Source organism: Sorex fumeus, unplaced genomic scaffold (assembly GCF_029834395.1).
Source record: "Sorex fumeus unplaced genomic scaffold, SorFum_2.1 ptg000003l, whole genome shotgun sequence".
NCBI classification, from domain to species: domain Eukaryota; kingdom Metazoa; phylum Chordata; class Mammalia; order Eulipotyphla; family Soricidae; genus Sorex; species Sorex fumeus.
Genome location: NW_026606060.1, coordinates 53,472,906 through 53,485,191, shown reverse-complemented (window position 1 = coordinate 53,485,191; position 12,286 = coordinate 53,472,906). Strand labels below are relative to the sequence as shown.

Genomic DNA, 12,286 nt, shown 5'->3' with positions numbered 1-12,286 from the left:
GTTCTCGGCAAAGTCGGAATGGAAGGGAATCTGTCAAGTTGATCTTGGGCATCTAGAACAATCCTAGGGCCAGCACCATGTTTTTTTTTTAAGAGTAAGTGCTTTCCCTTCAAGGCCAAAGTGGGCCACTCCACCTGAGGACTCATTCTGCACAATAAGAAAGGGAGGGAAAGAAATAGAGATTGGGAATAAAGAAATGAAAGTGTCTCTATTCTGACATTATAGGTTAATACTTATAGAAAATCAGAATCTACAAAAATAAAAAATAAAAAAGAAACTTTCGAATGAGTGAGTTGAATACAACACCATGATACAAAATCATTATTTTTATAAAGCCAAAAACACTATAGCACCAAAGAGCCTGAAATAATGTGCTGAGATTTTTATGTTCACAACTTCAAAAGTCAAAACCCAAAGGGATGGATGGACAGGGGCACCTGGTGTACCTGGCGTTGGACTGGAGGACACAATGTTATGAAAATGTCAATTATTTCAAAATTTAGTTCCAGAGTCAATGCAATCCCACTTTTGATGGCTTTATAAAATCATTAGAAAAAATAACTTTGGGAAAGAATAAAACTGAAAACTCATACTACTGAACTGGAAGACAGGATAAAACTATAGTAATCAGCAGACTGCAGGATGGGGAAAGGAGAGAGGGGGAGGGGAATAGAATAGAACTGGGCATCCAGAAATACTGAACGCATCTGGCCAATATGCCATAAAATGTGAAAGCAAATTAATAGAGAATGGTTAGTCATTTTGGAAAATGGTACTATACCATTTGTACCTTCATCTGCAAAAGCAAAAACAAACCTTTATCTCCATACCTCATACCATACAAAAAAACTCAAAATGAATCAATTGAAATAAGGTCTAGAAAAGTAATCAGTCAACAATATCATAAAATTTAAAAAAATACGAAACCTTATATTCTGGAAAGGATGTAATACTTTTGGAAAAGAATGTGTGAGAAAATATTGCAACCTGTCTTGACAAAGAATTAGTAGAGCACCAAGGAAAAGTCCACTAAATAAAATAAGTTGGGTGTTAACAAGACTTAAAGGTTCTATTCTTCAAATGATAATTCCTTCCAATTAAAAACCATGACTGGGGGGGAGGTATTTTCAAAATATACATCTGATAAAGAACTATTCCCAGAATATACAAATAATTCTCAGTAACAAAATAAAACAATTTGCGGCCAGAGAGATCATGTGTAGCCTCGAATTCCTTCCCTAGCACCACTTGTTTAGGTAACCCTGGGGGCCCCTGAACACTGCTACTGGGGATGGTTCTGGTCCTAGTCACCCCTGAGTATCTCTGGGCTGAGAACTATTGCAATCACCAGACGGAAATCCACTGCAGTGGCCCCACAGCCCTAGGACTGCCAGGTGTCGCTCTTTGCCACACCAAGAAAACTCAATGACCAAAAAGTTGGCAAAATGTTTGAACAGATACTTAAGAAAAAAAATACGTGGATAGCAAATAAGAGCCTTAAAAAAACTAGTTTAACATCATTCATTTGACTATTTGGAGATGCAACTGACAGCCACGAGATGTCATTATACAGCCCCGCGGATGGCTCCCACACCAAGTCCCCATCAGGGCTCAGTGTCACAGCAGCCGCAAGCAGCATTGTTTGCAGGGACCCACTGTGAAAGACAGTTTGGCAGGTTCTTGTAATGTGAAACCTACACTCAGCCCTTAACTCGGTAATTCCACTTCCCGGTATTTAAGCAAAGGAAACAAACACACAAAAACCTGTGTGGGAAGTGATACTATGGGAGAGATGCCAAAGGGCCCCAGACTGGAAACCACTCCAATGCCCTTCGGCTGGTGAGCAGAGCAAACAGTCTGGCTAATGCATGGATAGAAAGGTCCCGTCCCTGACACCCACAGTGTGAGCTACGCTAGGAGAAGAACGTCTAACTCTGGAGGCTACTTGGTGCAGCATCCCACTGACAGGCATTTTTGGAAAGGGGAAAGCAGAAAGACAGAAGAGACAGGTGTGGTTACCAAGACTGGCAGAGGGGAAATGTTAGGATGACACGGGAGCCCAGAGGGAAATTTTGGAGGGAAAGAAACCATTTTGTTTTAAAACAGTGAATGTTAATGACAACAGACAAGTCACAAAGGTAGAAAAGGAGAGAGAGAGAGAGAGAGAGAGAGAGAGAGAGAGAGAGAGAGAGAGAGAGAGAGAGAGAGAGAGAGAGAGAGGTATTTAAGCAAATGAAATCAAATTACAAACAGGCATTTATGATCCAGATTATCAGACAAGTTAGGATTTTGGCCAAGAAACAAAAATTGCAACGAAAATTTACAAAGCCAAGATATGACACTTCAGTGGGGACGTTGGTGATGGGAAATGTGTACTGGTGAAGGGATGGGTGCTGGAACATTGCAATACTGAAACACAACCATGACAACTTTGTAACTTGTGTTGATTGGTGATTGATTTAGTGTTGATTTGGTGATTCAATTTTAAAACCCCATGAATTAAAAAAAATAACAACAACAGTCCAAAGGAGGTTAAACATTGGATAACAATCAAGCATCAGTAACATTCAAAGGGGAAAAAAATAACACTTCATAGTTGGTACTACCATGCACAATGAACATGGCATGAGCTTTCCAAAATTCAAGCTATAGGAGATGTGTGGTAAAACAGGTTAACACGGGTTCATAAGAGAGTTAGAGCTCAATTCACTTTCAGTCTTACAGAGATGAAAATAAAGAACTGACAACAGGGCCACAGAGATAGTGCAGTGGGTAGGGCATTTGCCTTGTACGAGGCCAACCAGGGATCTATCTCCATATGACACCCTCATCTCCCTAACCCCCCAACAATCCTGGAATAATCCCTGAGAACAGAGTCAGGAGTGAACCCTAAGCACCACCAGATGTGGCCCAAAAACAAACAAGAGAATTGACGACAATGCAGATAACAGTTTTCTCAAGGAATGCACCTTGAAGACAGAGCACTTCTTTTCTTTCCAAGCGTTGCAAAACTGACCATATATTAAAACAACAAAAAGCATTTAACAGACTTTCAAGAGAAAAAAGTTTGGAAGATGCCACTAAATCACAAAGCAATAAAAGTTAAAATAACCAGAAAACTGTTCCTAACAAGTGGAAATTTTAAAGTGCTCTTTTGAGATTCTTAGTTCAAACTCTAAAGCTGCAACCCCCCCCCACCTCCCCAAACATCGAGGGAGGGCAGCACATCTGCTGTGCTCTGGGCTTACTCCTGGCTATGCTCTCAGAAATCACTCCTGGCAGGACTCAGGGGACCACAAGCGGTTCAGGGGATCAAACCCAGGTTGGCCACGTGCAAGGCCAGTGCCCTACCCACTTCTACTATCACCCCAGACAAAGCTGCAAAATATTTTGAAAATAAAATTTTAAAATGTTACCCATCAAAAAAAAAAGTTAAAAAAAAAAGTTACTCATCAAAATCCAGGGGATACAACTAACCTAGTGCTCGAGGATGGGGATGGGTAGGGAAAATGACCTTCATTTATAAAATACAAAAATAAAATTCATTTTATTATTATAATAAATTATTTTATTATGACTTCATAATAATAGTAAACAAATGACACAGGAGTAGCCACTGAGCATCACTGAGTGTGCTCCAGAAACCAAAATCTTAATTACAATAAAAATAGTGTTCATAGAAAAATCCCAACGTAAAATATTTATGTTACTAAACAAGAATGTAAGAAATAAAGCAAGTAAATAAAGCAAATTTTTGGCAAGTTCTTTTTGGTCACCAGTCTACCTCAAGCAACTCAGGATTCGACCAGATACAAAAGTGGAGGCACTCAATAACTATGTCCAGTCTTTATGTCTGGTCCGGTCCTCCCGTTGTTCATCAATTTGCTCGAGCGGGCCCAGTAACGTCTCCATTGGAGACTTTGTTGTTACTGTGTTTGGCATATCAAGTATGTCACGGGGAGCTTGCCAGGCTCTGCCGTGCGGGCGAGATAGTCTCGGTAGCTTGCCGGGCTCTCCGAGAGGGGCGGAGGAATTGAACTCAGGTCGGCCATGCTGGCTGCGTGCAAGGCAAACGCCCTACTGCTGTGCTATTGCTCCAGCCCCACTCAATAAATATATGTTGAATAAATGAATCAAGAGTGGACAGAAATGAGAGTACAGTGGGTAAAGTGCTTGCCTTGCACAGGGCCAACCCTGGTTTGATTTTCAGCATCACATATGGTTTTCCTAAAAATTTTCCTAAGGAAAAATAGTAAGAGCAGCAGCACATGTTCAAGAGCTTATTTATTGAAAAACAGGTAGCCAGTTCTGCCAGAAATGGCAGAAAACTTATAAACTCCATGCTGAAATGCAGAATAGCAGAAATAACCAGACACAAAGGAAATAATCTACAAATCCATATTGCTCACCCCTAAATAAACCATTATTACTGAAAAAAAAATAACTTTTGGTGCAGAAATTCTAAATAAATAAGGCATTAGCAAACAAAATCCTAGATAATTATAGAAAATCCGATACTAAGTGGGGTTTCTTGTAGGAATGTGAAATCGTTCAGTATTAGGGAACAATTGTCATTTCTCTGGGTAATAAAAAGCAGTGGATAATCGTCACTGTCACTGTCACTGTCCTCCCGTTGTTCACCCATTTGCTCGATCAGGCCCCTGGCTGGAGCGATAGTGCAGCCGGTAGGGCGTTTGCCTTGCAAGCGGCCAACATGGCCGACCCAAGTGGATAATAGTAATCACTTTTTATAAAATGTTCAATGAACCAAGGAAAGATGAGCAATCCACCTATCCTGGTAATTTAAAAAATGCAAACGTGCATGAATGTGGGGAAAGGGACCCTCGTTCGCTGCTGGTGGGGACGTCCATTTGCCTAGCCTTTACTTTTATTGTCGTTGTTTTGTTTTCAGGGTCCACATTTGGCGATGCTCAGGGCTTCCTCCTGGATCAGCACCCAGGAATCACTCCAGGTGGGCTTGGGGCACCATATATGGTGTCGGGGATCAAACTCAGGTTGGCCCCATGCAAGGCAGGTGCCCTACCCCACTATGCTCTGGTATCTGGTCTAGCCTTTTTGAAGATCAATATGGGAACTCTTCCAAAAACTTAGGAATGGACCTTCCATAGGACCCAGCAACTGCACTTCTTGGCATCTACCCTAAGGGCCCAAAAGCTCGATTCGGGAAAGACATATGCGCTCCAATATTCGCTGCCACACCGGCCCAAGTCTGGAAACAACCCAAGTGCCCAAGGACAGGTAGATGCCTGCGTAAAGAAACTGCCACACACACACACACACACACACACACACACACACACACACACTGGAACACTCCTTGGCTATGAGAGAAGAGGAAATCACACCATCTGCTGTTTCATGGGCATATCTGGAGAGTTTGATTCTGAGTGAAGTGAGAGGAAGAGAGACGGGCACAGAACGACCTCTCGCATATGTAGGGCATAAAGAAACACAGTAGGGGAATAACCGGTGCCATGAAGGCAACAGAGGCTGGAGACTGGTGGTCAGCAGGAAGCTCCCGGCAGGTGGGGGGTGGACTCTGGGACGATGGTAGTGGGAAGTGAGCGCTTTGGCGGACGGTGTGGTGCTGAAATATTCTATTTTATGCAAGAAACTATCATCAACAGTATTGCAAAGCCAGGGTGTCACCTCCCCCCACACCCCGCCACACACAAAAACACACAAGGCTTTAGTGCCTATAACTGTAGCCCCAGGAAGGTGTGGGAAAGGCAGCCTGAAGCAGCCCGTCAACCAGGGGTGCCATGGGCCACACTACCTGCAGACCTGAGCATTTCCTGCCAAGGAACAAGTCCAGGAAGCATGGACAGACACTAGGAGTCCCACCGTATCCCCAGCCCATCAGAGCTGCTGCACCAGCCGGAGACGTTCCCTGATGCCCTGCACCCAGAGAACCATCCCGAGGGAGAGAGGGGCTGGGGACGGCCCCTCACACACATGAGACTGTCATTGGTGGTGGTGGTGGGGGGAGGTAGGGAAAGGCAGGAGGCAGGGGAGAGGTGTGCGTACCTGTCGGGCAGGGCCTGCAGCACGGTGGGCATCAGCACCCCGGAGATGGCCTTGTAGAGGATGGAGTCACACACGCCAACGATGTTGACCACAGTCGCCGAGCCCAGCACGGGGAGCATGTGCGGCGGCATGCCTTGCCAAAAGTGCAGAAGGAAACTCTGAACCTGCAGGGCCCAGGGGACAAGAGCCAGGAGTCACAAGGCTGGCCCGGCCCACCGCGCCAGCCTCTCCGCACCCGTCCCGGCCCCGCGGACTTCTTTCTCCTGCCCCTAGTCTCTGCCCGGTGCACTCCACAGGGCTCCAGAGGGGTGGACAGCTGGGGTTCTCCTGTGCCCCATGGGAAGGGTGTGGGAAGCCATGGCCCCCTCACTCTGACTAGGTGCTGGGAGTGTGAGGAAGGGGAGGGTGGTTACTGCCTTAGAAAGCCCAGGATGAGGGGCTCATTGCAGTCCCCGCAGCCCTAGGGGTGTGGGGGAGCTGTGGGGTCTAGGAAGGAAGGAGAGAGGGAGGGGGGAGGGAAGGAGGGAAGAAGAGAAAGGGATGAAAGAATAAAAGAAAGAAGGAAGAAGGAAGAAAGAAGCAAGAGAAAGGGAAGGAGGGAGGGGAGTGAGGAAGGGAGGGAGAAAAGGCAGAAGGAAAGAGGGAGGGAGGGAAGGAAGGAAGGAAGGAAGGAAGGAGGGAGGGAGGGAGGGAGGGAGGGAGGGAGGGAGGGAGGAAGAAGGGAAGGAGGGAGGGAGGGAGGAATGAAGGAAGAAGGAAGATAAAGGGAAAGGAAAGAGGAATGAAGGGAGGGAGTCAGGGTGGAAGGAAGGAAGAAAGGAATGGAGGAAGGGAGGGAAGAAGGGAGGGAGGGAGAGGGAGAGAAGGAGGGAGGTAGGATGGGAGGGTGGGAAAGGAGGAGGGAAGGTTGGAGGGAAGGAGGGAGGGAAGAAATGAAGGGAGGGAGGGTGGAAGGAAGAGAGGAAAGGAGGGAGAGAAAGGAGGGAAGAAAGGAGGGGAGGGAGGGAGGGAGGAAGAGAAAGAGGAAGGGAGGTTTGTGGGTGTATGGAAGGAACGAGAGAGGGAGCCAGAGTGAAAATTCCCTCATGCCAACTTGTTCAGTTAACTGGACACTGATGCTGGACGCTGAGCAAGGGTCTCCAACCAAATGCCTCCACGTCCCCCAAGAGCCCTGGGCAGTGGCCATTCTGAGATGTAGCTGCAGGTGCCTTACACAGCCATTCTCGGGCTACACGGACACCCCAATCCCAACCAGTAGCACAGAAAGGAACACAGTAGTAGGAGCTCCAAAACGGGCCGGTTCTTGTTCTTTGGGCAGCAGCTGGGCCCCAGCTGGGTGAGTGCTGAGCATGGGCAGAACTGCACAGCCCCCCTTAGGACCCTGCACCTCCATCCTAGTGCAAGTTGGGGCGGGGGGAAAGAAGGCAGGGGTGAAGAGGGGGCACGAAACAAGGGCGTGAGGGGCAACAGGAGGCGGCAGTTCACGGAGGTGGAGACAGACTCGGGAAATACCCGGACTGTGGCTAGTGCCTGAGGGCGGTTTCCCCTGCAGCTAAGGGACAATGACCCAAACCCGTGCATCCCTCCTGGCCCAGTTTAGTTCCGGGACTCTGCAGCCCTCTCCCCGTCTGCTGGAGGAGCACACCCGAAGCCCCACTATGTGCACCAGGAGCCACATGAACCATCCTGATCCCACACCAGGCACCATTTAGCGACTGGTCCGAAGGGTCAGCTACAGGACTGCTCCTGCCATTGGCGAGAGTCATTGGCTATTGCCGAGAGTGAAGTCAGCGCCTGTTCCCTCTCCCTCCCGGAATGCCCAGCCCAAGGCAGCCAGGGCCAGAGAGGGAGAAGCTGGAGCCTGCGCAGTCTGTTCCCCAGGGCCACTCTGCCTTTCCCGCGCTGACCCGGGCCCTCCCCATCCCTGAGCCCGTCTTTCCTTGCCTCACTGCCTGCTTCTCCTCTCACTAGGCTTCCCTGCCCCCGCCCCCCCACCCCTCAGCCCACTGCTCAGTCTGCTCTGCAGCTTGCCCGGACCTCCCAGGTGCAGGTACTGATGGGAGGTCTGGGGTCAAGGGTTAGGGAGGAAAGCAGCCCCCAGCCCCATCCTGGGCTTCCTAGCAAGTGGGGGAGATGGTGAATGACCCAAAGCAGGAGCAATGTGGCGAGAGGAGGCAGGTGTGCCCAGTGAGAACGGCAGGACACAGCTGAATTTATTGCCCAAACAGGACAGACCCTGCCCCTTCTGCCCCCAGACGGCAGCGCAAGCCAAGAAACTCCAGCTGCCTGAAGGCCACAGCCCAGGGTTTCAATCCTGGACCCTGGGAGCCGGTCTTTCAGCTTAGAGATGATGTTTGGGTCGGAGACCACCTCTGCTCAGGGATCACTCCTGCCGGGGGGGGGGGGGGGGGGCTCAGGGGACCACACGTAGTGCTGGGGGCCAGGCCTAGGTCCACTGCATGCAAGGCAAGCGCCTTACCTGTTGGCCTATCTCTTAGCTCTAGAGGTACGTGGGTTTTGTTGTTGTTGTTTGCTTTTTGGGTCACACCTGACAATGCACAGAAGTTACTCCTGGCTCTGCACTCAGGAATCACTCCTGGCAGTGCTCAGGGGATCATATGGGATGCTGGAAATCGAACCCAGGTCGGCCGCGTGTATTTGCCCTACCCACTGTACTATCGCTCCAACCCCTAGAGGTACTTTTCTTTACCTTTGAAGTGAGAATGTTGGGGCATAGGTTTGGGGAAAAAATTCCTTAAAAGCGCTTATGGCAAAGATGGACGGGGTGAATGTGAAATAGAGGGGACCTGATGTGCTGTCACCCCTGGGACTTGCCAGGAAGTCAGGGCCTTGCCCTCAGCACCGGGGAGAGCTGGGCCTGACTTTGGGCATCTCTCAGTCAGGATTCCCACCGTGGCTCTGCTCCCCTGCCAGTGCTCTTGTTCTGTCACTGGGACACCTGGTGGCTGATGCTGGTTTTGCCCGCAGATGGTCCTGGGTCCTGGACAAGGACCTTGCCCTCTGCAGGCCCTCCTCTGCTCCCTGGCCGGGACGCGAGCCTGTGGGCGCACCAGCCTCGGGCTGGTACCTGGGGGTCATTCCCTGCTGTCCTTCAGCACTTAAGGACATCTCTGAAGGGGCCAGAGCCATGGTGCCTTGCATGTGGCTGCCCCAGGTTCGAGCCCTGGATTACGTGGTCCCCTGAGCACCACCAGGAGTGATTCATGAGCGCAGAGACAAGAGTGACCCCTGAGCATCGCCTGGGGTGGCCCCAACACACACACACACACACACTCACACACACACACAAACACAAAAAGACAATCTCTTAAGAGAGCAGCTCTGCCCAGCTGATTCCTGGATCTGGCAGATTCCAGTTCATCTGCTTCCCGGAGCTCTCCTTGCAGGCATTGACACTTTTTTTTTTTAAAAAAAAAACGAGCAGTCAATTTCTAGCAGAAATTTTGGAAAAGAACCATGGCTGTGTAGGTTCAACAAATCTGTGGAGAAATCAGTGCCGTGCGCAGGCCTCTCCCTGCCTGCCTACAGCCTGTCGCGTGGCACAGAGCATGACTCCTCCATCTCCAGGAATTTCTGGAGACAGGTGTGTGTGTGTGTGTGTGTGTGTGTGTGTGTGTGTGTGTGTGTGTGTGTGTTGCTGTGTGGGGACCTCCTTTCACTGCTCTCTGTGTTCCAGACCATCTCCCGCCCCAGTAATCCTGGGTCCTGGAGTGAGAAGGAACAGGGGGGAAGATGGTTTTAACAGGCAGACACGAAATCTCAAGGTGAACCGACAGATGCAAGAGTTGGAATCGGGGCGGGGGGGGAGGGGAAGAGCCAACTGCGACCTCCTAGTGGAGTCTGAAGAACGAGAGAGAGAGAGAGAGAGAGAGAGAGAGAGAGAGAGAGAGAGGTCTGCAGCTTTAGAAACAAGAGGCACAGGCATCAAAGATTCGGCAGAAACAGCTGAGGCAGAAAATTGCAGGTCTGATTTGACCATGTTAAGTGGGATGTCAATTCAGTCTGGTGCCGAGGACTAAAAATACGAGTTTTATCAGCTTTTAGGCAAAATACTACTGTCAGAGCTATTTGCAGAGTGCAATAACATATGTAGAATGCCTGGCACAGGGGAGGCTTTGCACAAACGAAAAGCTGTCGTCCGACAGAAGGGAGTCTCGTCACTCCTCCTGAGTGTGAATGGCGGAAGGATCCGTGGAGTGACGGAAAACGGGTAAAATAAGCCAGAAGGATCTGCTTCAGTTCCCTTAAGTCTCAACCCTGACGTATTCGGTGATCCTTTCCTTAAGAATATCAATATAGGGGCTAGAGTAATAGCACAGCGGGCAGAGTGTTTGCCTTGCACGTGGCCGACCCGAGTTTGATTCCCAGCATCCCATATGGTCCCCCAAGCACTGCCAGGAGTAATTCCTGAGTGCAGAGCCAGGAGTAACCCCTGAGCATCGCTGGGTGTGAGCCAAAAAGGAAAAAAAAAGAATATCAATATGTTTTTTTAATTTCTGTCTCAGTTTCAGCTCACTGCTAATGGATTGGTCCCTTTGTGGAAGAAGGAAGGAAGCACATCTGATGAATTCCAATGAACTGCCACAGTGCAGAAGAGATGGCAACCAGCACAAACCACTCAGCGACCCTTTACTACGCCCTTGCGTTCAAAAGCAGACACTTGCCATGTACTCACAATTTTGTGAGCCAAATATGATTCTTGTCTGTTTCGAGAAAAATCAAACAAATACGGAGCTCAAAGACGTTACGAGCTACTAGTGGCAGCACTGGGTCTCACCCATTCTCTGCTGTCACAGATCTTTGTGCAACCTGACCTGGAAGATGTTCTGCAGCAAGGCCCCTCAGGCGAACTTGGCCATAATGCCTAGTGGACTTGTCCGATATGCCTCAAGTTGTTACATCCACCCTCCTATCCATTCATCCCCCCATCCACCCATCCAAGCTGTTTGCTGTTCATAGACTTACCCAACTACTGTTTACTGAGACCCTAAGAGTATGGCTGGCCTGGACAGGTGAGATCCCATCCACAAAACCTTCCACTGTGATTCCAGAAAGCAGACAACAAACCAACAAATAAGGCAATGTTATATGTCAAAGTAGCAAAAGTGGTCACCTCAACACAAATTTAAGATCTTGAGGACCTCATCAGAGCACAGCGAGGGTGTGTTAGGCACCCACCATCCACTTGCCATGGTCCTTTCTCAGCTGGCAGAGAAATCCAGACTATATAAACTATCCCCCTTTCATCCCCTTAATTCTTTGGTGGAGGCTAGAGTTGAACTACATCACAATTAATCATCGTAAAACTGGTCACCAGGGGCTGGAGCGATAATAGCGGTAGGGTGGTTGCCTTGCGTGTGGCTAACCCGGGTTCAAATTCCAGCATCCCATATGGTCCCCCAAGCACCACCAGGAGTAATTCCTGAGCATAGAGTCAGTAGTAACCGCTGTGCATCGCCGGGTGTGACTCAAAAAGAAAAGAAAAAAACCTGGTCACCAAATATTCCTGCCAGGAGGGTGGGAAGAATATGGGGTTGGAGGTGTCTGGTGACCAAGGCACTTGTCCAGGTGTCAGCCAGAATCAACTCTGGTCAGTGTGACTCATCAGCTGACTGACCTGATAAGAACCAGCATTGTAAGACCCTTTACTATCTACAGAAAGCTCTGGCCAGACATGTCTCACCTCCCAATCATCCTGCCTGATTTAGACAGGCAGGCTATTGTTTCTGCTGTCACTTCTAGAAAAAGGGACGGATGCTTTCCTATGGGAATCAGGTCCTGGGTCCACACTCTGGGCACTGCTGGGTGTGGCCCCAAAAACAAAAAAATAAAATAAAATCTTAGTATGCAACAGTCACAAGAATACAGACTAGTGTTTCTTCTGGAGAGAGAAACTGTTCTCCGGTTCTCAGGGATTACTCCTGACTCTGTGCTCAGTGGTCACTCTTGGCAGACTCAGGGGACCATATGGAGTTCTAGGGCTCAAAAAGGTCTGCTTCATGCAAGGCCAGCACCCTACCTGCTGTACTATCTCCCCCACGCCCCTCCCCCACCTCAAATTAGCAGGGGTTTTTTTTGGTTTTTTTGGTTTTTTTTGCTTTTTGGGGTCACACCCAGCAATGCTCAGGGGTTACTCCTGGCTCTGCACTCAGGAATCACTCCTGGTGGTGCTAGAGGGACCATATGGGATGCTGGGAATCGAACCCAAGTTGGCTGC

General features: G+C 49.0%; 1 protein-coding gene across 2 annotated transcripts in view; it reads right to left on the bottom strand.

The window, feature by feature from the left end:
* Positions 1–12,286, bottom strand: part of RFX4 (regulatory factor X4) — a 152,814-nt gene that overhangs the window by 55,708 nt on the left and 84,820 nt on the right. For both annotated transcript variants that reach the window (XM_056118722.1, XM_056118721.1), the window contains exon 8: positions 6,049–6,212. In XM_056118722.1, coding sequence (XP_055974697.1) covers positions 6,049–6,212 — 164 coding nt within the window. The remainder of the gene's footprint in view (positions 1–6,048; positions 6,213–12,286) is intronic.